Source organism: Cetorhinus maximus, chromosome 34 (genome assembly GCF_964194155.1).
Source record: "Cetorhinus maximus chromosome 34, sCetMax3.hap1.1, whole genome shotgun sequence".
NCBI lineage: Eukaryota > Metazoa > Chordata > Chondrichthyes > Lamniformes > Cetorhinidae > Cetorhinus > Cetorhinus maximus.
Window position 1 is genome coordinate 1,976,884 of NC_135912.1, and position 25,649 is coordinate 2,002,532.

Sequence of the window (25,649 nt, forward strand, 5' to 3'; positions counted from 1 at the left end):
CTCTTCCCCACCACAGCCACCTCGAGGGCAACGTGCAGAGGGGGTGAGACTCCTGGCGTGTAGGAAGGATCTGACGGGGAGGGCCTTTCTCACCACCAGCCAAGCTACGTCTTGGTGCTTGTTGGAAAGTTCTGGCGATGAGGCATTCTGCCAAATGACTTTGACAGTCTGCTCGGGGAACCATCCCACAGGGTCCACCCTCTCCTTTTCCCTCAGGGCCTCTAGGACGTTACGTGCTGACCACTGCCTGATGGACTTGTGGTCAAAGGTGTTTTTCTGCATAAATTTTTCCACCAGGGACAGGTGGTACGGCACGGTCCAACTACTTGGAGCGTTCCGCGGCAGCGTGGCCAGACCCATCCTTCGCAACACCGGGGACAGGTAGAACCTCAGCACGTAGTGACACTTGGTGTTTGCGTACTGAGGGTCTACGCACCGCTTGATGCAGCCACACACAAAGGTGGCCATCAGTATGAGGGCGATGTTGGGCACGTTTTTTCCCCCTTTATCTAGAGGCTTGTACATCGCGTCCCTGCGGACACGATCCATTTTCGACCTCCAGATAAAGCGGAAGATGGCTCGAGTGATCGCCATCGCGCAGGAGTGTGGAATGGGCCAGACCTGCGCCACGTACAGCAACAGCGAGAGTACCTCACACCTGATGACCAGGTTCTTACCCGCAATGGAGAGGGAGCGTCGCTCCCACATGCCCAGTTTCCTTTTCACCATAGCCACTCGCTCCTTCCAGTTTCTAACGCATGCCCCGGTCCCTCCGAACCATATCCCCAGCACCTTCAGGCCGTCAGCCCTGACAGTGAAGGGGACAAAGGATCGGTCAGCCCAGTTCCCAAAGAACATGGCCTCGCTCTTCCCACGATTTACCTTGGCTCCCGAGGCCAGTTCGAACTGGTCGCAGACGTGCATCAGTCTGCGCACCGACAGCAGATCCGAGCAGAAGACGGCGACGTCGTCCATGTACAGGGAGGCTTTTACCTGAGTGCCTCCACTGCCTGGGATCGTCACTCCTCTTATGCCCGGATCCTTCCTGATGGACTCGGCAAAGGGTTCTATGCAGCACACGAAAAGGACAGGCGAGAGAGGACAGCCCTGCCTGACTCCAGATTTAATCGGAAAGCTATCTGTTTCCCACCCATTGATTGAGACTGCGCTACTGATGTTAGTGTAGAGCAGTTGGATCCAATTTCGAATTCCCTCCCCAAAGCCCATTTTGGAGAGCACATCCCCCATGTAGGTGTGCGATATTCTGTCAAAGGCCTTCTCCTGATCCAAGCTGATGAGGCAGGTATCCACACCCCTGTCCTGTACATAGGCAATCGTATCCCTGAGCAGCGCCAGGCTGTCAGAGATCTTCCTGCCTGGCACAGAGCAGGTCTGGTCAGGGTGAATCACCAATTCCAGAGCGGATTTGACCCGGTTGGCGATGACCTTGGACAGAATCTTATAGTCCACATTCAACAGTGAAATGGGTCGCCAATTTCTAATTTCCTCCCTTTCCCCCTTGTGCTTGTAGATGAGGGTGATGATGCCTTTCCTCATGGATTCTGACATGCTGCCGGCCAGGAGCATACTCTCGTACACTTCTAGCAGGTCTGGGCCGATCAAGTCCCACAGAGCCGAATACAACTCCGCCGGCAGGCCGTCGCTTCCGGGGGTTTTACTCTTCTCGAAGGACTCGAGGGCCTTAGTCAGTTCGTCAGGAGTTAGCGGTTTGTCCAGGCTAGGCCAGCATTTATTGCCCATCCCTAGTTGCCCTTGAGAAGGTGGTGGTGAGTTGCCTTCTTGAACCGCTACAGTACATGTGGTGTAGGGACACCCACAGTGCAGTTAGGGTGGGAACTCCAGGATTTTGACCCAGCGACAGTGAAGGGACGGCGATATATTTCCAAGTCAGGATGGTGAATAACTTGGAGGGGAACTTCCAGGTTGATCCGTTGGTTGTGAAATCTCTTAGCTCTATCACTTGCTTCTTATGCTGTTTGGTATGCAAGTAGTTCTGTATTATAGCTTCACCATGTGCCACCTCATTTTTGGGTATGCCTGGTGCTGCTCCTGGCATGCCCTCCTGCACTCTTCATTCAACCAGGGTTGATCACCTGGATTATTAGTAATGGCAGAGCGGGGGAAACGCCAGGCAATTAAATTATACATTATGGTTCAATATGATCCTGCTGCTGTTGATTGCCCACAGCACCTCTTGGTTGCCCAGTCTTGAGCTGCTGGATCTCTTCAGAATCTATCCCATTTAGTATGGTGGTAATGCCACACATGATGGAGGGCATCCGCCATGTGAAGACAGGACTTCATCTCCACAAGGACTGCACGGTGGTCACTCCTATTGATACTGTCATGGACAGATGCATCTGAGGCAGGCAGGTTGGTGAGGATGAAGTCAAGGATGTTTTTCGCTCTTGTTGCTTCCCTTAGCACCTGCCGCAGACCCAGTCTAGCAGCTATGTCCTTTTGGACTCAGCCAGCTCTACCAGTAGCGGTGCTACACACCCATTCTTGGTGCTGGACATTGAGGTCCTCCACCCAGAGTACATTCTGTGCCCTTGCCATCCTCAATGCTTCCTCCAAATGGTGTTCAACATGGAGGAGTACTGATTCATCAGCTGAGGGAGGGCGGTACACGGTATTCAGCAGGAGGTTTCCTTGCCCATGTTTGAACTGATGCCATGAGACTTCATGGGGTCCGGAGTCAATGTTGAGGATTCCCAGGGCAACTCCCTCCTGACTATATACCACTGTGCCACCACCTCTGCTGGGTCTGTAGGTCTGTCTTGCCGGTAGGACAGGACATACCTAGGTATTGTGATGGTGGTGCCTGTGAAATTGTCTGGAAGGTATGATTCTGTAAGTATGACTATGTCAGGCTGTTGCTTGACTCGTCTGTGAGGCAGCCCTCCCAGTTTTGGCACAAGCCCCCAGATGTTAATAAGGAGGGCTTTGCAGGGTTGACAGGGCTGAGTTTGCCATTGATGGTTCCGGTGCGTTGGTTGATGCCGGGTAGTCCGTCCAGTTTCGTTCCTTTTTGTAACTTTGTAGCAGTTTGATACAACTGAGTGGCTTGCTAGGCCATTTCAGAGAGCAGTTAAGAGTCAACCACATTGCTGTGGGTCTCGGGTTACATGTCTTCCAGACCAGGTAAGGACAGCAGATTTCCTTCACTAAAGGGCATTGGTGAACCAGATGGGTTTTTACAACAACTGACAATGGTCATCATTAGATTTTATTGGATTCAAATTTCACCATCAGCCATGGTGGGATTCAAACCCGGGTTCGACAATGCCACTACGCCACCACCTCCCCTGTGTTAGCTCTTTGAACAATATAACCAATTGCCGTTCGTTGCCTGATAGCCCTACATTTTTTTTAAATGTTCAACTTTATGTCCAATACTCAAGTTACTATATAATCAATTTCAATCATCCTATTGGCCTGTGCAATCCAAACCATAACAACTCACTGCGTCAAAAAAAATTCTTATTATACACTGTGTCCTCAATTATACTGTTTGTCCTACATTATCCAATTCAACCTTAATTATCCAGTTTGACTTCCTGCGGTTTCCCTTCCAGCATCGCATTTGTCTTCCATTATCCATCTTGCCCTCTATTATCCAGTTTGACTCAATTTGACCTCCATTATTCAGCTTGTCCTCCATTATCTGATACCCTCCAGTGTCAAAAAGTCAGTCAAAGCCAATGTCCAAGTTCATATGTGAACAATGGCTAGTTGGTAGGGAATGATGACAGCGACCATTGAGCAAGGCCCCAATACAAATACGTTCCTACAGTAGAGGGAGACAGGAATTGGAAAATCAAAAACATTGAATGTTCTTATTTCATGAGCCTATTCAATAACCACGTATTATTTGAAATACTATTGTTATTTCTAGATCATCGTTGTAAGAATGGAGGGACTTGGGATGAAGATGACAAGGAATGTGACTGCCCGGATGACTACTACGGGGACCATTGTGAATTTGTAGTTGAAAACATTGAAATTGGTGAGTTTATTTTAAGACTAGTTTTACTTTCTGATGTTATCGTTTTGTGTGTTTACTCCACCTTTTTCGATACTTTTAACGAATGAAAAAGCCATCTGTATCAGTTTTCACAGTATCCACTTGACCACCCCCCCAACCCCCGAGCGAGAATATTCCAGATTTTTAATAACCTTGTGTGAAAAACAGCTTCCTGATTTTGCTTCTGAATTTTAAGATTTTTAAAATTCATTCATGGAATGTGGGTGTCGCTGGCTAGGCCAGCATTTATTGCCCATCCCTAATTGCCCTTGTTCAGAGGGCTTTTAAGAGTCAAGCACATTGCTGTGGGTCTGGAGTCACATGTAGGATGACAGATTTCCTTCCTTAAAGGAGATTGGTGAACCAGTTTGGTTTTTATGACAATCGTCAATGGTTTCATCGGCATCATCAGACTTTTTATTCCAGACTTTCAATTGCATTCAAATTCCACCATCTGCCATAATTCCAACCTGGGTCCCCACACAATTCCCCTGTGTCTATGGAATACCAGTCCAGTGACAATGCCACGACACCAGCTCCTCCCCTCATGCTCCCTCATTCTGGATTACCCACCAGAGGAGATGATTGTCTTTATTATCCTCTGAAATCCTTTTGACATTAAAAAACATAAAATCACCCCTCACTATGGGTGTACATTTTCTTTTTATTCATTCAAGGGATGTGGGCTTCCCTGGCTAGGCCAGCATTTATTGCACATCCCTAATTGCCCTTGAGAAGGTGGTGGTGAGTTGCCTTCTTGAACCGCTACAGTCCATGTGGTGTAGGGACACCCACAGTGCAGTTAGGGTGGGAAATCCAGGATTTTGACCCAGCGACAGTGAAGGAACAGCGATATATTTCCAAGTTAGGATGGTGAATAACTTGGAGGGGAACTTCCAGGTTGATCCGTTGCTTGTGAAATCGCTTAGCTCTATCACTTGCTGCTTATGCTGTTTGGCATGCAAGTAGTTCTGTATTATAGCTTCACCATGTTGCCACCTCATTTTTGGGTATGCCTGGTGCTGCTCCTGGCATGCCCTCCTGCACTCTTCATTCAACCAGGATTGATCACCTGGATTATTAGTAATGGCAGAGCGGGGGATACGCCAGGCAATTAAATTATACATTGTGGTTCAATATGATCCTGCTGCTGTTGATTGCCCACAGCACCTCTTGGTTGCCCAGTCTTGAGCTGCTGGATCTGTTCAAAATTTATCCCATTTATTATGGTGGTAATGCCACACAACATGATGGAGGGCATCCTCCATGTAAAGACAGGACTTCATCTCCACAAGGACTGCACAGTGGTCACTCCTACTGATACTGTCATGGACAGATGCATCTGAGGCAGGCAGGTTGGTGAGGATGAAGTCAAGGATGTTTTTCGCTCTTGTTGCTTCCCTTAGCACCTGCCGCAGACCCAGTCTAGCAGCTATGTCCTTTTGGACTCGGCCAGCTCTACCAGTAGCGGTGCTACACACCCATTCTTGGTGCTGGACATTGAGGTCCTCCACCCAGAGTACATTCTGTGCCCTTGCCACCCTCAATGCTTCCTCCAAATGGTGTTCAACATGGAGGAGTACTGATTCATCAGCTGTGGGAGGGCGGTACGTGGTAATCAGCAGGAGGTTTCCTTGCCCATGTTTGAACTGATGCCATGAGACTTCATGGGGTCCGGAGTCAACGTTGAGGATTCCCAGGGCAACTCCCTCCTGACTATATACCACTGTGCCACCACCTCTGCTGGGTCTGTAGGTCTGTCTTGCCGGTAGGACAGGACATACCCAGGAATGGTGATGGTGGTGCCTGTGACATTGTCTGGAAGGAATGATTCTGTGAGTATGAGTATGTCAGGCTGTTGCTTGACTCGTCTGTGAGGTTGCCCTCCCAGTTTTGGCACAAGCCCCCAGATGTTAGTATGGACGGCTTTGCAGGGTTGACAGGGTTGAGTTTGTCATTGTCGTTTCCGGTGCGTTGGTTGATGTCGGGTAGTCCGTCCAGTTTCATTCCTTTTTGTGACTTTGTAGCGGTTTGATGCAACTGAGTGGTTTGCTAGGCCATTTCAGAGAACAGTTAAGAGTCAACCACATTGCTGGGGGTATCGGGTTACAAGTCGTCCAGACCAAGTAAGGACAGCAGATTTCCTTCACTAAAGGGCATTAGTGAACCAGATGGATTTTGACAACAACTGACAATGGTCATCATTAGATTTTATTGGATTCAAATTTCACCATCAGCCATGGTGGGGTTCAAACCCGGGTTCGACAATGCCACTACGCCACAACCTCACCTGTGCTAGCTCCTTGAACAATATAACCAATCCACCGTTCATTGCCTGATAGCTCTACATTTTTAAAAAATATTCAACTTTATATCCAATGCTCAAGTTACTATATAATCAATTTCCATCATCCTATTGGCCTGTGCAATCCAAACCATAACAACTCACTGCGTCAAAAAAAATTCTCCTGAAGAATTCACTCCTCTGAGGTCAGATTTTAGCTGATGAATGATTAATGAAACTGTAATGTGATGTTTTACAGAAACTGTTGAAGCCACTGTCAATGCTGCTGTTAGGATAACGAATGAAAAATTTTCTGACAACCTGAACAACAACACAACAGAGGAGTTCAAAAGTTTTTCGCGTGACTTTAAACAACAGGTTGGGCCCCAGGACTGCACACTGCACATAATATTCCAACTGTGATCTTGTTGAACATTACTTCCTTGCTTTTACATGCATTGCCCCTATGTATACAACTTCATTTGACTTTTTAAAATCCTTTCCTTTCTAAATTCTCCCAGTCCGTTAAAAGTCTTATAATTTAGCATATACTTCCATTGACTTTTCTCTATCAACAAGATCCACTACTTCACGTTTCTCTCTTTGAATGGTGGTTGACAATTATCCATCTATCCACTAACCTGTCTAAGGACTTCATGCATGTTTGCAGTTTGCTACTAATTTGCTATTATCACACTCTAATATTATTCCTTTGTGCCTAGCTCCAAATAATTTTTTATGAAAACAAATAAACTCCCATTCAAAAACATAGTTACTTTCCACCTCTCTCAAGCCAAACTCTCTACTAATACAGCTCCATTTCGTTTAATATCATTGACCTCAATTTGCACTGAAATCTCCCATGTGGTCTTCTGAAAATCTATGGATATAACACCCAACCCATTCCCGTTATGCATACACTGTTGTTTCTTGAGAAGAAAATTAATCAATAAAAGTTAAGTAAATCAGGTCAAATCCAAGGTGTTATTCTCAACTCACTCATTCCTCTCAAATAGTCAAATGTAATATGGACTCAAAAATTACTCGCAACTGAGGTAAACTATTATGACTTGCCCCTTCCTTGAACATTGGGCTTACCTTTGCCTCCAGTTCTTTGGCATAAATCCTGCGACCAAAGGGCCCATGTCATCAGTGTAGCTGGGTGAAAATGGGCACAGATGGGATCTTCCCACTGTGGTTCCCCCAGACACTCCACCACACCATTGTTACAATGGACACAATTCGTGTGGTCCATTCCAGTCCATAATCAGGATGTTGGTAAGTCAGGTGTGTGTAATTCCTTACACTCACAGTGATTTTCCCTAAATTAAAATAAATTCCAATCCAGGCTTTTTTGATATAAAAAATAAAGATGGTTATTTACTATCACACACTTGCCCTGGATGCTTAAAACATAACATCTCAATCATTTATTCCACTCACATGATCACATATGCAAAGATTAGGTACAGATGCATTTAAAGCCGTAATTATAAAAATGTAATTTATAACTCAGTCTCTATGTCAATGCAGTTCTGATGCATTCTTAGTTAAGTTGATACTTTAATTGGAGGGAAGGTCTTTAAGAAACAAAGGGTTCTCATGAGCTGTGAAGCCTTTTGTTGACGAATAACCAGGAGATTGGTTCTCAGGTGGACTTGGAAGCTGGAGTACTTTGGCTGCATTACAAGTCTTTCTGTTATGGTTCTGCTGTTTCAGATATTTCTGGAGTTTCAGATGTTTATCTGCTGGATTTACTTTGTTCAGGTTGTATTATATTGCAGTCTCTGAAAGTTAGTTTCAATCACCTGACTGCAGGGTTAACGCTTCTGGGGTCAAGATCACTACAATACAATGGCAGTTGACAATGGTCATTCACTCTTATCTCTGCCCCAACTTGACCTCAAATATTCTCCTTTGTTCAATACGGCACTCGAAGACCCACAGTCTAGACATCCTATATTCCTCAAACCATACTGAGATGTTTAAACTTCACGGGTGGCTGCGCAGTACCCTTATTCAGGACATAATTAACTAAATATTGTCCACAGAACTCTCCACAGTCTAAATGCCCATAGTGATAATTTAAGTTGCAGCCATCTTAACAGGTTTCGTGGCCACTTTGACAAGTAAGATCTTACAGTTCATAATATCCAATTTCCTCATGCTTGTACTGAGCATGACACAATGAAGAGGAGGCGAGATTGTCGCAGTGAGACTATTGCCCTGAATTTCCACATAGATACAGATTTTTTTCGGGTTGTTGGGGGAACCGCTAATTCCTCTGACCAATTGTGAAATTCCACGACATTGTCTTGATCGTCATCTTTTAATGAAAATAAATGTACATATAGATAGAGGAACATTTACAATTCTGTCTTTTTTTTCTCTCTTTTCAAGATGAACATCATTTATAATGGCATAAAGGGATACAAAGGCGTGAGGATTATAAAAATAAGGTAACATGGTTTCAGTTTGTAGCTCACTGGGCTGCTTCAAAAGACTCCTTATCATGAACTGAACATTTTCATAAATGATCTCAGGAAAGGAAAGGAAAGAGTTGGCATTATCTTTCACCCCCTTAGAGTGTCTTAAAGCATGTTATCTCACTTTTGAAGTGGCCTAACTGTTATAACTTAGGCAGACCCAGCAGCCAATGAGCACACAGCAAGGTCCCACCAGCAACACAAAGCCTTTGGTTCAGGGATAACTATTAGACAGTACATGGTGGAGCTCTTCCCTGCTTTGCTTGCAATACTTCCACTTCAACAGGCATATGGTTTAAAACCCCATCTGAAGAACAGTTCTGACAGTGCCGTGCTCCCTCACTGGAAGTTGCGGTCAAGATTCTATGCTCAGGTCTTTGCAGTGAGGTTCAAACCCATGGCCTTCTGACTCAAAAGACAAAGAGTGCTACTCACTGAGCAAGTTTGTTCTAAGACTAAAGGTTGCATCTTCCTTCAGCATTTCACTCAAGTTTTTACCTACATACAACTCTGGTCCCACACCAAGAGGTTCACCCAATGTCTTCTAAAACAACCTAGCAAAAGTCAGTCAGTTATAAAACACATCATCAGAGAGCCCAAGGATGGGCAATGAATGTGGCATCGATCATATCCTGAGAACAAATAAATTTAGAAAACAAACACTTTCCTGATCAAGAGTTCCAGGAACATCAGTACATAGTTAACAAGGAAATACTCTGGAGCTGATTGATTGTTGTGTAGGTGGACTTTGTCAGTTTGATCCAGTGGTTTAAAATCTTTCCTCTGAATGGTGTCCTGTACTCAAGTCCCACCTGAACCTGAATTTTCATTTCCAAACCGGGACTGCAGATCCAGGGAAATTCCTGACACCATAAACCTGACTCGGGAGAAATTGGCCCAAATCCTTAGATTTTTGGTCCAGGGAGATGGGTGCAAACAAGAGTCAGCCACATCCAGAAACAGTGTGAACAGGGGTTCCAGGTGCTGAGGTGGGTTGGTTAAAAGGCCGACCTTGGTGCTCTGGGACTTTGTCCCATTTACAATAAAAACAATGAAACAGCCCTCCATCCCTCACCCCTACACACTCCCAGGCCCACTCATGAGCTTCACCTGCAGGGTCATCATACCCTCTATGCCAAACTATGCCCCTCTACCCACTCCCATGGTTCCATTTTTATTAATTCACTCATGGGATGTGGGCACCCATTGCATTGCGTTCAGAGGGCATTTAAGAGTCAACCATGTTGCTGTCAGTCTGGAGTCACATGTTGGCCAGACCAGGTTAGGACAGCAGATTTCTATCCCTAAAGGACATCAGTAAGTCAGATTGGGTTTTTATGACAATTGACAATGGTTTCATGGTCATCATTAATTCCAGATTTTTATTGAATTCAAATTCCACCATCTGCCATGGTGGGATTCGAACCCCAGTCCCCAGAGCATAACCCTGGGTTTCTGGATTATTAGTCCAGCGACAATACCACTATTGCCACTGCCTGCCCCCATATAGATACCTTCCATACCAACCTATGACCTTCTACCCACCCCATGGTCCTTTATAGCCCATATGCCAACTAAGTGTCAACCCATGACCCCCCACCCACCACCCTTTGCCCTTACACCCTCCATGCCAACTCACCCAATATCCGCCATGGAAAGAGCTCAGGAGCCATGGTGAGGTGAAATAAAATAAAATTCAAATGAAGTTGTAGAACTTCACGAGATTTTTAAAAAATCTCTCACTGATAACATTTCAATTCCTTCAAGTACTTAATCCAATATATAAACAAACATTTCCTTCAAGTACATAATCCTGATAAAAACAACCATTTCTATTCATAGCACCAACACCAATGCCAGCTAATCTCTTCATAACCACTTGGAGCTGTCAATAAAACTGTAATAATGATCAGTTGTGAAAGTAGTCAAACAGCACTGAACCTGTTAACAAGCAGTGAAATAGCAAGCACCGATATTTTTCAACTGCAGGCTAAATGGTTTCTTTCAAAAATTTACAGGGATTGGGGATTTAGATGACTTGACAGCTTGATAGTTCCAGGGAGTTTATCCACTTTTGACACACATTCATGTCAACTCTTAACAATCCCAAAGTGTACCTGACCTCTCCAAAGAACTACCCTAGGTTCAGACCTTTTCCTCAAATGTTTAAAGTTCATGGGTCACATTTTGGAAATCCCAGTAATGAAAATTGCTTCTGTTTGAAGGTAGATGCACTTTTACATGTGCAGCTACCTCCATGAACCGCCGATGTTCAAAATACATCCCAGACCCATTCCTACCCCCAACAAAAATGGTGGGTGCTGGGTTCACACGTGGGACTTCTAGAATCAGGCTCTGGCACCATTTTGGCTAAGGCCTGGAACTCTCCCGTCCTTACCAGAATTCAGGCCTTGGAACTCAGCTCCAAATCAGGATGAAACTCACGTGCAGCACGAAGGGAGAGCCAATGAGGGAGATATTAACCTAGACTGCAGCTCCCTTGACATCGACGGTCTCATTATAGCATTGAAGGAGAACCAGAGCTTCACCCTTGCCAACATTCCACTCCTTAGAGAACAAATGCAATGCTTTTCAACAGTTACCCAGCCATGTCCTTCATTGTTTGTAAGCCAGGCAGATGAAATTTCAGTGGGTTTAAAGTGTCTTCCTTTTTGCTCCATAGTAATGGCAGCATCATTGTTGATCATGATGTAGTCATCAACATAACCAATTCAGCAGAACTTTCTCCAAGCTACCTCAATGAGACGGCGAAAAAAATTGAAAACAAATTGAAAAATACAACTTGCGACAATTCAACAGGAGGTAGGAGTCAAACCTGAAGCTCAAGTATCCGAAATAACGGTCTTTAAACTCAGTGTATAAGGATCCTTTCTATCTAAACTGTGCTGTACATGCTATGGGAGTGTTTCATGGGACAGTGTAGAGGGAGCTTTGCTGTATCTAACCTGTGCTGAATCTGCCCAGAGAAAGCAGAGGCCAACGAGTCCTGCATCACTCTCTTCATCTGCAGCAAATGTAGTGGGGGCTGCAATGCCAGCTTGGGACTCCTGAGCCACACTAGGCATTGTTTAACATGGAGCTAACCACCAAGGGGCTAATAATAGTCTCACGAGAAAAAATGGCTGCTATTGGTCATCAGACCTGCCCTAGAAATATTTGATGAGACAGTATACGGGGAGCTATATATCTAACCCCATGCTGTACCTGTCCTGGGGGTTTTTGATGGGAACAGTGTATAGGGAGCTTTCCTCTGTATCTAACCCCGTGCTGTACCTGTTTTGGGAGTGTTTGATGGGGACAGTGTAGAGGGAGCTTTCCTCTGTATCTAATCCATTACTGTGTCTGCCTGGGAGTGTTTGATGGAACAGCATAGAATAAGCATTACTCTGGACAAATCCTATATCTGTAATACCTGCCTTAAGAGTGTTTAATAGCAGAATGTGTAACAGTGTTTCCCAAAATACTTTCCAATATGACCCCATTTTAACGCTTGAAAATTAACTTCAAGCACCAACAGAACCAAAACAGAAATATAACGACATAGTAACATTAAATATACATTATTAAAGTTCAGGAATTATAGCAAAAATAGTATAACTATGAAAATCTGTGATGAAAATCCTGTGCCCTCAGTGACCAGGCTGCTGTTGGTCATTAAATCAGCATCTGCCTCGATCACTGCCACTCTGAGAGGCTGCTCCAGGAAACCACTTGACATATTTTTGAAGGCGCATAGTTTCATCACAGCACAGCTGATTAGAGCCACCGCAGCCAATCAAAGTGCCCAGTGCTGGGAGTTCACCTTGTGATTGGTCACTTCCCACTGCTGGATCAATGCAAGGGGGAGAGAGATTAATGTGATTTTATTTCTCGTAACCCCGTTCACTGTTTCTGCAACCCCAATAGGGGTCGTGACCCACAGTTTGGGAACTGCTGGTGCAGAAAGGAGCTTTATTTGGTATCCTGTGCAGTACCTGAACTGGTAATGTTTAATGGGAAAATATAAAAGGGAGCTTTACACTTCTCCAACCCATGTCTGCTCTGGGAATGTCAGTGTAGAGGGAGCTCTCCTGTGTTCCATTCCCCAGCACTAATATGCTTTACCTTGAGAAGCACCAAAATCAGAAAAGAAAACTCTCAGTCCAACACAGTTAGAGTGTGGATCATCCTTTAATATTTTGTGATAAGAAGTGATTCATGTGATCTTTTATTTTAAACTGCAGGTAACTGCACTGGATTCAAATTTGACACTTCCTGTGTAATGGTTCAAGAACCAGTGATGACTGGTAAGAGGTGCATTCTTTGTACATTACTGTTTCAGTATTAATGTTGTATTCCTATTATAGGATAACATGCTCGGAATATAAATCTATATGGGCACATATTTTCAAAATATTTTTGAGAATTTAGAGGTACTGCTTCCACTGGGGAAGAATCAATAAGGAGAAAATGCAGATTTAAGAGTAATGACAAAAGAATCTGAGGGGAGAGAAGAGAATTTATTTTTTACGCTTTGACTTGTCATGATCTGAAATGCACTGCCTGAAGCAGATTCAATAATAACTTTATAAATATGAATTGTATAACTACCGGAAAAGAAAAATTTTGCAGTTATGGGAAAAGAGCTGGGCAATGGGACGAATTGAATACCTCTTTTCGAGGCCAAATAGCTTCCTTCTGCGATGTAGATTCCCATGGTTCTAAACGTGACAGGTATATACAGGATGTGAGGCGTCCATTAAATGTTTAAAATCTTGGGCGGAATTTTCCCCACGCGCTTCAGGACCCTGAGGTCAGGGTCAATTGGAGGTCACAACCCTGCACGGTGTGGAGTACAGTCACCTGGCAGTGATTTTCCAGTATGTGGCTCTCCTGCTTAGAGGAAGCAGCAGCCTGCTTTTCAGTTAAGACAGAGAGAATGAGAGAGAGGATATCCCAAGATGGATGCACCCTCTCTTCAATTTTTTTCACTTTTAATTGAAAAACAGACTAAGCATCCAGGCCCCCATTGTGGAGGGGAAACCCAGGGGAGGGCCTCAATACCCACCTGGAGCACGGGTCCCCTCTGTCTGCTACTGGGGAGTGGGGTGGGGGTGGGGGGCACCTCCAGGCCATTGGCCTAGGCCCTGATGCCTTGGGGGGCCTGGAGGCCAAATGGAAAATTCCACTTGGCTTCTGACTATATATCCCTCAACTGGTTTTTAATTCCCATTATATGGCTACCTTGCAGTCCCCCACTCCACCTCCAGGAAAATGGCCCAGGATGGGATGCTGCCAGAAAACTGGCTTGCTGTCTGCCCACCTCCGTGCTCGCCTCCATCGGAGGCTGAAAATTCTGCCCCTTTTTGTCTGCACACACTTGCTATCTACAAAACCGGACTTCCTGTTGTCACTTTTTTGCCACACTGTATAAATGTAGATGTAGGAATTGATATCAGAAACAGGTGACAGGGAGTGAGTGCAGGTGTAAGATTTTTACTGTATTAGAGATCGATAATAACTTGTATTTTTTTACCATCAACAGATCCCTGTGGTTCACGGGTTCCTGAGAATTTAAAGCAATATTATCAACTGATTTTTATCAAAAACAAGGCCATCTGTGCTTCAATCTGTCATGAAGCAAGAAACGATTCTGTGAAATGTGAGAATGGAAAGTGTGGAATGGAAAACGATGGACCCAGATGCTAGTAAGACTGAACAATTAATTAAATCTCATTCACCATGCCTTATATATCTTTATAGCCACATTGTAGTGCACTTCAGTGCAGTACTGAAGGATTGCTGCATTGCTAGAAGTTCCATCTATAGAATGCAATGTTGAACCGAGGCCCCAACTGCCCTCTCAGGTGGATTTAAAAGACTCTATTGCACTATATCCGACAGGAAGAGGAGAATGTTCTCCCGGTGTCCTGGGTTAATATTTATTCCACAACCAACACCATAAAACAGATTTTCTGCTCATCATCAAATCGCTATTTGTGGGATCTTCCGGTGCACAAATTGGCTTCTGTGTTTTCTAAATCACAACAACAAGTGCCCTTGAAAAGTTTTTCTTTGTCTGTAAATCACTTTTGGATGCCCTCAGTGAGTGAAAGGTATTCTATAATCTAAGGGTCTTTCACATTGTTGGGAAGATTCCACTGACAATTAAAAATGGCGGGTGGGGCCCGGATGCGGAATTCCAACCCCACTTCCAACAGATCACATTTTTGCTGGTAGTGGAAAGCAGACGGGAGGGTGATTCAAGCAGGCAGGAAACCCAAACTCAGCAGCCCATCTGATCTGAGTGCTGAGTTCAAACAGATCCCGTTTTGGCTGCTGCAAGGGCCTTAACCTACAGCATGGGAGTCATGAATTGATGGAGTAGATGTAAATGCTCTTGAAGGATGGATAAGATCTGATCAACTGTCATGATCTGGAGTGTTTTAAATGCTCCACTCTTTAAACTGTGAAATACTGACAGTAGCTATCAGTGATTGTTAAAAAAAACACCTCTGTTTTGATTGACAGGCTGGCTGGAAAAGCATTTGTCTGTGCAGTATTACAATTATTTGCTGACATTTCCTTAAGGGCTGTTCATTATGAATGCTTGGCTGAGCTTCAAAATCTACAATTATCTCATCAGGGAGTTCTGAGTTCACAGTTTGATTGACAGGTCAAACAGATTATTAAAGGATGAAGGATATGAACAGAAAGAAGTTTGTTTGTTTTTATAAAAGATTAACCACTTGACTGAAGTTCAAAACTTTGATGCTTTCATGAATGGAACTTTTTCACTATCGAGTCGATATAATGAGAGCTGTATTATATTTTTAGAAGTTTATTTTATCTCCACATGGCTCCTGAAGTTTGATGGATACTGAGTGAGTTGGCATTGATTTATCATAGGGTATGAGGGGCCATGGAGGGATGGATTGGGGGGCATGGGTTGGCATTGAGTTGGCATGGGAGGAATCAGGGGGCATGGTGGGTGGGGGGGTAAGAAGATGTGATAGGTGAAGGCTTGAGGGTGTAAAATCTTCTTAAACAAGTGGGATGAAGACCCAGAGAACTGAGGCAGACCTTCTAACCAGCTAGAATCAATGCCCCCCATATCATCCTACCATCTGCTTCCGAGGTTGATGGGCCCAAATCCATCCTGCACCTGGCGCTACCAGAATGAAAATCTTGCAATTCAGTGTACTTTTTTCTGAGGCAGATGCGGCAAGTTGGGAAATTTCCAGACTCAGGCTACCAACGCCGGCCCTAAGCGTTTCTTCCTGTATATCATCATATTGGCCTCTAACTGACTATTAACTGAACAGTTAGCCTGTAATTGAACAATTAGCTTCTAACTGAACCAATACAACAACAACAACTTATATTTATTTCGTGACTTTGATGTAATAGTATGTCCCAAGGTACTTCACAGGGGGATTATTAAAACAAAATATGATACCGAGCCATATAAAGAGATAAAAGCAAAATACTGCGGCTGCTGGAAATCTGAAACATAAACAAATATAGCTGGAAAAACTCAGCAGGTCTGACAGCTTCTGCGGAGAGGAACACAGTTAACGTTTCGAGTCCGAATGACTCTTCATCAGAACTAAAGAAATATAGAAATGTGGTGAAATATAAGCTGGTTGAGGGGGGTGGGACAGGTAGAGCTGGATAGAGGGGCAGTGATAGGTGGAGGCAAAGAAGAGATTGCCAAAGATGTCATAGACAAAAGGACAAAGGCTTGACATATAAAGAGGTAACTGGGAGCTAATCAAGATCAGCAAGCACACGGGCGATGGGTGGACAGTAATTGGTGCAAATTAGAATGTAGGCAGCAGAGTTCTGGATGGCCTCAAGTTTATGGAGAGTAGAGGATGGGATTCAGGCCGGGAGTGCATTAGAATAGTCTAGACTGGAGTAATTAAGGGATGAGGGCTCCAGCAGATAAGCTGGAGACAGGGGTGGAGTCGGGCAATGTTATGAATGTGGAAATAGGTGGCCTTGTTTATGGCGTGAATATGTGGTCCGAAGCTCCTCTTGGGGTCAAATGTGACACTGTTCACGGCAGCTGGTGGTGAGGTGGAGCTGGGTGTCATCAACTTGCAAGTGGAAACTGACAATGTGAATTTGGAAGGGCAGCATATAGATGTCAAATACCCAAGGTGAGAACAATTAGGCTTTAACACACCTTTACCTGGATATTTAGCGTCTAATTGATCCAGGGAAAAACAGCTATTTGACCATGGAGCCTTAAAGGGACATTCCAGGTTAAACACACAATAATATATTGTGGACTGAGTTTAATGGCAGGGTTTATTGCTTGCACCCCTGGCAGAACAGTCTGTTGCGAGCTAATCCACTTTAAAAAAAGGGTGCCTGCAGTGATAATACACTGGGGGTGCCATTAATGAAGTAATTGTGGGACTTCTGCCCCTCAGAGAAAGGAAACCCCAATCTCGAGAGCTGCCGGCCAATCTGACTGGCCAGCAGCTGAGTAGTCCAAGCAGCGCTAGAACTCTGTAGTGGCTGCTAATGGGACTACAAACAGTCCTGAGGCAAGGATCCATGATGGCCAGACTCAGAGGTAAGTCCAGGTTTCTTTTTCAGGAAGGGATGAAGGACCTTAGGTAGGGGTGGGCTGGGAGGGGAGTTGGGGTCAGGTTCTGGAAGCTGGGCTTAAGTCATAAATGGCTGTGGGGGGAGGGGTGGAGGTTAACATCTTGGGTGGGAATGCCCCAATGGCTATGGGGCAAACCCCAAAGCAGGTACCACCTTTGCTTCCCACCTTCTCACCTCAGATGAAGTAGCAGGTTGGCCTCCCTCCTTCATTGCTCCTTCCCTTGTTGCATGTATTATTGCAACGTGGGTGTAAACTGTCCCTTAACTGGCCATTCATTGGCCACTTAAAGGCCACAAAGGGTCTAAAGATGGGCAGGTTGACAGATGCCTTACCAATCCATGGTATTATAGGGGACAGTCTCAGGGGTCCGCAGGTAAGGCATCAGACAGCTACCCATCCTATTTTATGTACCCCCACCTCCATCTGAAAATACTCTGACTGGAGGGCTATAAAATTGCCCCCTTTGTGTGTGATATGGTGTGAATCTCCTCAGTACACTGATGTATCATGAAGAAGGGCTTGGGTGAGCTGCTCTTACTGATAATTTTTCTCCTCAACTTCTTCCAGCTGTGACATGAGTGATGACTACTGGTACCACGGTGATTTATGTGACATCGCCTTTCATAAGAATGGGCTGATCGCTGGTGTATCAGTGACATTGACTCTGCTTCTTCTGGGCCTTTTGACCTTAATAGTATACATGGTAAGGTTTCGTAAGGCCACAAAAGAAGACCTCAGAAAAAGGTATGGTAAAATATAACCATCTAAATCACTAAACTGTTAGCTCTGTGTCTTTGCATTTCTTGTAAATTTACATTTAATAGATCTTGAAAAACAAACTTAAATTGAATGAAGAGAATTAACAAAGACATCAAGAAAGAAATGCTTTCAGCCAAGTGCAGGAGGGTTTGCATGCACGCAGGGAATTAAATCCCCTGAAATTGACGTTGTGGTTGGATCTGATCATTATCCCTTCCTCCTGGCTTTCCCCAAGGTGGGTTCCAAGGCCAGGGGGAAGGTAATGGCATAGTGGTATCATTGCTGGTATTGTCGCTGGACTAGTAATCCAGACACCCAGTGTAGATGGTGGAATTTGAATTCAATAAAAATTTGAAATTCAAAGTCTGATGATGACCATGAAATCATTGTCAATTGTTGTTAAAAACTCATCTGGTTCACTAATGCCCTTTAGGGAAGGAGATCTGTCGTCCTTACCTGGTCTGGCCTACACGCGACTCCAGACCCACAGCAATGTGGTTGACTCTTAACTGCTCTCTGAAATGGCCTAGCAAGCCACTCAGTTGTATCAAACAGCTACAAAGTCACTAAAAGAAATGAAACCGGACGGACCACCCGGCATCGACCTAGGCACCAGAAATGACAAAGGCAAACTCAGCCCTGCCGACCCTGCAAAGTCCTCCTTACTAACATCTGGGGGTATAGTGCCAAAATTGGGAGAGCTGTCTCACAGACTTGTCAAGCAGCAGCCTGACATAGTCATCCTCACGGAATCATACCTTACAGATAATGTCCCAGACACCACCATCACCATCCCTGGGTATGTCCTGTCCCACCAGCAGGACAGACCCAGCTGAGGTGGCGGCACAGTGGTATACAGTCGGGAGGGAGTTGCCCTTTGAGTCCACAACATCGACTGCAGACCCCATGAAATCTTATGGCATCAGGTCAAACATGGACAAGGAAACCCCCTGCTAATTACCACGTACAGCCCTCCCTCAGCTGATGAATCAGAGCTCCTCCATGTTGAACACCACGTGGAGGAAGCACTGAGGGTGGCAAGGGTACAGAATGTACTCTGGTTGGGGGACTTCAATGTCCATCACCAAGAGTGGCTCATTAGCACCACTACTGATCGAGCTGGCTGAGTCCTAAAGGACATAGCTGCAAGACTAGGTCTGCGGCGGGTAGTAAGGGAACCAACAAGAGGGGTAAACATACTTGACCTCATCCTCACCCACCTGCCTGCCACGATGCATCTGTCCACGACAGTATCAGTAGGAGTGACCACCTTCATTGTGGAGACGAAATCGCGCTTTCACATTGAGGATAGCCTCCATCGTGTTGTGTGGCACTACCACGGTGCTAAATGGGATAGATTTTGAACAGATCTAGCAACTCAAGACTGGGCATCCATGAGGCATTGTGGGCCATCGGCAGCAGCAGAATTGTATACAACCACAATCTGTAACCTGGCCCAACATTTCCACCACTCTACCATTACCATCAAGCCAGGGGATCAGCCCTGGTTCAATGAAGAGTGCAGGAGGGTATACCAGGAGCAGCACCAGGCATACTTAAAAATGAGGTGTTAACATGGTGAAGCTATAACACAGGATTACTTGCGTGTCTAACAGTATAAGCAGCAAGTGATAGACAGAGATAAGTGATCCCACAACCAACAGATCAGATCTAAGCTCTGCAATCCTGCCACATCCAGTCGTGAATGTTGGTGGACAATTAAACAACTCACTGGAGGAGGAGGCTCCATAAGCATCCCCATCTTCAATGATGGAGGAGCCCAGCACATCAGTGCAAAGGATAAGGCTGAAGCATTTTCTGCAATCTTCAGCCAGAAGTGCCGAGTGGATGATCCATCTCGGCCTCCTCCGGGGGTCCCCTGCAGCACAGATGCCAGTCTTCAGCCAATTCGATTCACTCCACATGATATCAAGAAACAGCTGAAGGCATTGGATATTGCAAAGGCTATGGGCCCTGACAATATTCTGGCAATAGTACTGAAGACATGCACTCCAGAACTTGCCGCGCCCCTAGCCAAGCTGTTCCAACAGCTACAACACCGGCATCTACCCGGCTATGCGGAAAATTGCCCAGGCATGTCCTGTACACAAAAAGAAGGGTAAATCCAACCCAGCCAATTACCGCCCCATCAGTCTCCTCTCCATCATCAGTAAAGTAATGGAAGGGGTCATCAACAGTGCTGTCAAGTGGCACTTGCTTATCAATAAGCTGCTCACTGAAGCTCAGTTTCGGTTCCACCAGGGCCACTCAGCTCCAAACGACATTACAGCCTTGGTTCAAACATGGACAAAAGAGCTGAACTCCCGAGGTGAGGTCAGGTGAGAGTGACTGCCCTTGACATCAAGGTAGCATTTGACCGAGTGTGGCATCAAAGATCCCTAGCAAAACTGGAATCAATGGGAATCAGGGGGAAAACTCTCCGCTGGTTGGAATCATACCTAGCACAAAGGAAGATGGTTATGGTTGTTAGAGGTCAGTCATCTCAGCCCAGGACATCACTGCAGGAGTTCCTCAGGGTAGTGTCCTCGGCCCAACCATCTTCAGCTGCTCCATCAATGAATAAAGTCAGAAGTGGGGATGTTCACTGATGATTGCACGATGTTCAGCACTATTTGCGACTCCTCAGATACTGAAGCAGTCCATGTCCAAATGCAGGAATATCCTGGACAATATCCAGGCCTGGGCTGATAAGTGGCAAGTAAGATTCGTGCCACACGAGTGTCTGGCATTGACCATCCCCATCAAGAGAGAATCCAACCATCGCCCCTTGTTGTTCAATGGCATCACCATCACTGAATATCCCATTATCAACATCCTGTGGGCTACCATTGACTAGAAACTGAACTGGACTAGCCATATAAATACTGTGGCTACAAGAGCAGGTCAGACGCTAGGAATCGTGTGACGAGTAACCCATCTCCTGACTCCCCAAAGCCTGTCCATCATCCACAAGGCACAAGTCAAGAGTATGATGGAATACTCCCCACTTGCCAAGGAGATTGCAACTCCCACAGCACTTGACAACGTCCAGGACAAAGCAGCCCACTTGACTGGTACTGCATCCACAAACATTCACTCCCTCCACCACCGACGGACAGTAGCAGCAGTGTGTACCATCCACAAGACGCATTGCATGAATTCACCAAGGCTCCTTCGACAGCGCCTTCCAAACCCCATCTAGAAAGACAAGGGCAGTAGATAGATGGGAATACCACCACCTGGAAGTTCCCCTCCAAGTCACTCACCATCCTGACTTGGAAATATATCGCTGTTCCTTCACTGTCGCTTGGTTAAAATCCTGGAACTCCCTTCCTGACGGCACTGTGGGTGTACCTACACCACATGGACTTCAGTGGTTCAATAAGGCAGCTCACCACCTTCTCAAAGGCAACTAGGGATGGGTAATAAATGCTGGTCTAGCTAGCGAAGCCCACATCCCATGAATGAATAAAAAAAAACACTTCCGCGGTTGAATTCCACAGCCACTTCCACCCATGCCCGCTTGTTTGTAGAGACTGGCCTCTTCCTCTCATCCTTAGCAGAGCTCACCTCTCTCTACAGCCCCTCAGATCCCGCAGCAGGGCTTCCAGCTAAGAGTGAGAAACCCGGGAGCAGCCTTCCCAGGTTTCCTCTCTATTCCTGTGGTTCCGCAGCCTCAAAAATATCCAAGTGCTGGTGAGCCTTGTAACTCTTTAACTAGAAATCCTTTGACAGAGTGGATATGTCATCCTGCCAGCCCTCCCTGATTGGTCAGGGAACGCAGAAGCCAGTTGCTAATGCCATGGCTCAGGGAAACAGCCTTGGCAAATTCCACCAATTAGCGAAACAGGTCCCTGATTTAAAACTGTCCCACCGTTACGGTGGGGATTAAGTGCAGAAGAATCCACCCCGAGTCCCTGGAAACTGCCTCTGGTCCTGCTGAAATCTGAGCCAGCCAGACCAGGAGAAGCTCAGGTTACACACGCCCAAGTGCTGGGTTACAACATTGTCATGACACCTTTAGGACACTATGTACCATTCTGGTCGCCACAGTACAGAACGGATATTGCAGTTATTGAAAGGATACAGAAGAGATGTTCCAGAATGATGGATCAACTGGATTATGAGGAGCAATTACGTAGACTGGACAAAGAAAAGATTGAGAGACAATCTACATGCTATTTTTCAGATTCTAAAGATTCTAGATAATTTAAACCATGAAAAGCTGTTTCATCTTAGTCAGAACAGTAGAACCAGAGGGTATAGCCTGAGGTTGAAATGAGGGAAATTTAAAAATTAATCAGCAGAAATTTCAGTGAGCCAGTTTGCAATCTCTGGAACAGGCTCCCAAGGGAGATGGTGGAAACAGTTACTATTTATTCATTCAAATGCCAATGAGATCATTTCTATCATAAAATAATATTTTAGGATACAATATATGAGTAATTTGAGACACGACATGCTTGGGGAAAATCGGTGACCAAGGGTTCCCAAAGCTCTCCACCACTGGACCTTTCCTTGATGTTGAATGGGGAATTCTAGGATATTGGTCCAGTGACAGTGAAGGGATGGTGATCTATGTTCAATCGGGATGGTGTATGACTTTGCAGGGAACACAGAGGCCATGATGTTTCCCATGTCATTGCTGCTAATATACTTCCCAGTGGGACTGAAGTATGCTGCATATTCCATTTCCCACACCAGCCATTGTTGTGGCCTCTTGAACCAAATTGCTAAGATGATGTGAGGAGCAGAAGAACAGGGTGCCAACCCATCTGGTCAACTAATCCTCTGCAAAGTAGTTTAATTTCCCTTTTCTTCAAAGTGCAATTCTCTGATACTTGCGACTTTTAACAGGGAGGATGAAAGAAACAAAATTATATCGGAGACGTGGGAAGATGACGATTTTGAATGGCACAATCCTGAGGCAATCATTGTAGCTAACACAGAGACCACAGACTTTGACACTAATGCTGGTATTTATTATATCTTTTAACTTTATTGGGATTTTACACAAGCAAGTACTTGTAATAGAATGGCCAAGAACGTGTCAAATTTGAATCTGATGAAGCGTCATACGGACTTGAAACGTTAACTCTGTCTTCCTCTCCACAGATGCTGTCAGACCTGCTGAGTTTTTCCAGCGATTTTTGTTTTTGTTTCAGATTTCCAGTATCCGCAGTATTTTGCTTTTATCAAATTTGAACTGGTTGATATTGAAACATTGGCCATGTTGAGGGAATGGGTTTGAAAAAAAAATACTCACTGACAATAAACAGCAGCTTGGAGATTATCATTCGAGTTAATGGGTCAACAACACAAAAGTAGATTATAAACCAATCGCTCGAGCACTGAGGCCAAACTTTCGTGAAGGATTAAGTATTCTGGATTTTCATCAGAATAATGGAGCTATCATCAGCGCAGACCAGTATTAAAGAGTAATTTGGACAGCAAATCCAATATCTGCATATATACAGTTGAATGTAAAAATTAGGATGTTGTTATTTGGGTTGTCCAGCTCCTGCACAAGCTTTGCTGTAACAGTATCTTGTGGACTGACTGAGCATTCAAACACAGGTGAATTTGGGATACTTACGTGATAGATCCCCACTGAAAATACCAAAAAAGTTAGGTCTTGTCCCTTCAACTGTAAGTAATTTTTTAATGGCATGCTAAGACTTAATTATTGCCAAACACACTCTCTGACACTGAAAACTAACGTGAATAGGTATGGACTCTCATTTCTTCAGATTTTAATGATTGTTGGATGTTTTTAAAAAATAAAAAGCTAAAATAAACTTTTTTTTTACTTTTCCTACCTGCCACTTTTATCACTCCCTCCTAATCCCACCTTTCCTTCCCTCCCTTTATTTCACTTTCTGTACATGACTTTCCATTGAATGAATGATTTCTAACTTACACATCTTGATTTAGACTCTGTGGGAAGAACTTTCCCACTTATGGTGAAGCAGGTTTGGGTGCAGGCAGTGTGTTAAATTCCTTTGAAATTAAAGTCGGATTGGGATATTCCTCTCTCAGGTGTCATCTGGGCAGGATTGAAGTCAGCAGGGTACTCCTTTAGATCTGTTGGTAAAGCAATTAAATTGAAAAAATTAAATTAGAAAGCCAATTTAGATCTATTTTAATCCTCAATTCTGGATTTAACTGCCAGGGTGCCAATTTCTCAATCTGTCAGAATAGAAATGAGATAAAATCGAATTAGCAAGAGTAAAAGAAACAAAATAGAGGCAGAGGTATGATCTGGATCAGTTTTCTCATTTCTTTCTTAATTCCTTCACTTGCATTTGGACGGCTGATATTCAGCCATTCACAGCTCACCTGGAAAGATGTGCTGTTGCTTTTTTACACCCTTTACCTTTTGTTCCATTAAACCTTTTGTCATTTCAGTTCTCCTGCCCTCCAACCTATCAGAGGCCTTCCCTTTTGTTCCTCCTCCCCTTCATTCTTGCACTTTCTCAGAACCTATGACATTTCTACCTTTCTTCATTTCTGATGAAGAATCATCAATCTGAGATTTTGGGTTGGATTTTCGCTACTGAGGTGGGTAGCTCGGGTCGGGCAATTTCTCAACTCGGCAGACCCACCTGGGTATAATTTGGACAGCAAGTCTCCAATGGTGGGGTATTCGATGTGGGAGGGAGGTGGGTGCTGCAGGATGCAGTCAGGCCCGCTGCTCCAGGAAGCAGATAGGAGGCAGCCACAGGGGTGGCCGACTAAAGGCCTACCTGGGAAATCTGGGACTTTGTCCCAGCTATTTGATTATGCTTTAGGCCCTCTTTTCCTCACCTCTCACACCCCATCACCCCCACCACACACTTCACATGCACCCTCTAAGCCAACTCATATGTCAACCACCCGAAGGCTGCTTCAAGGCCAGATGCCAACTCAATGCTAATTCATGCCTCCCACCCACCCTCAATGGGTCCTCATATCCTCCATGACTACTCATGATCTTTTCATGCCTATTCACCCAGTATACAGAATGTACAGAATCAAGGAACTCTCTAGGACAATGGTATGCGTGAAGCTGCTTAAAAACAGCCATCCATAATTTGTTTTGAATTTTTAAAAACTGGTGTTCCTATAACTCTAGAAAAGTGTCAATCAAAATCCATTAAAGTATTAATAATAGGAGCTAGAAGCACTTGATGCCTCTTAACTTTGTGCGAAAATATACTGAGACATTGCCAAACGAGGACACAGGAAAAAACTTATTACAACCTCACCTAGCTGTCAATTAAACAATGTCAATACTTCTCTCCAGTTGTAAAAACAGAGTTAATTCTTCTTTTAGTCTGGGCTCTAAACCAAGCATGATGATTAATCAACCAAAAGCTGGCCCGACTCTATGATAATTGCAGGATTCACAATGAAGCGGGTCATGTCAGGAGTGCAAGATGTGTGCTTTCTACCTGCAACTTTATCCCA

At 44.8% G+C, this 25,649-nt stretch overlaps 1 protein-coding gene across 1 annotated transcript in view; it reads left to right on the forward strand.

The window, feature by feature from the left end:
* The window catches only part of LOC144671705 (uncharacterized), a 49,473-nt gene that overhangs the window by 15,293 nt on the left and 8,531 nt on the right, over positions 1-25,649 (forward strand). Inside the window, exons 4-11 of the mRNA XM_078533719.1 lie at positions 3,920-4,030; positions 6,592-6,710; positions 8,733-8,791; positions 11,502-11,641; positions 13,063-13,125; positions 14,364-14,526; positions 18,009-18,185; positions 23,058-23,176. Of these exons, the coding sequence (XP_078389845.1) occupies positions 3,920-4,030; positions 6,592-6,710; positions 8,733-8,791; positions 11,502-11,641; positions 13,063-13,125; positions 14,364-14,526; positions 18,009-18,185; positions 23,058-23,176 (951 nt within the window). The remainder of the gene's footprint in view (positions 1-3,919; positions 4,031-6,591; positions 6,711-8,732; positions 8,792-11,501; positions 11,642-13,062; positions 13,126-14,363; positions 14,527-18,008; positions 18,186-23,057; positions 23,177-25,649) is intronic.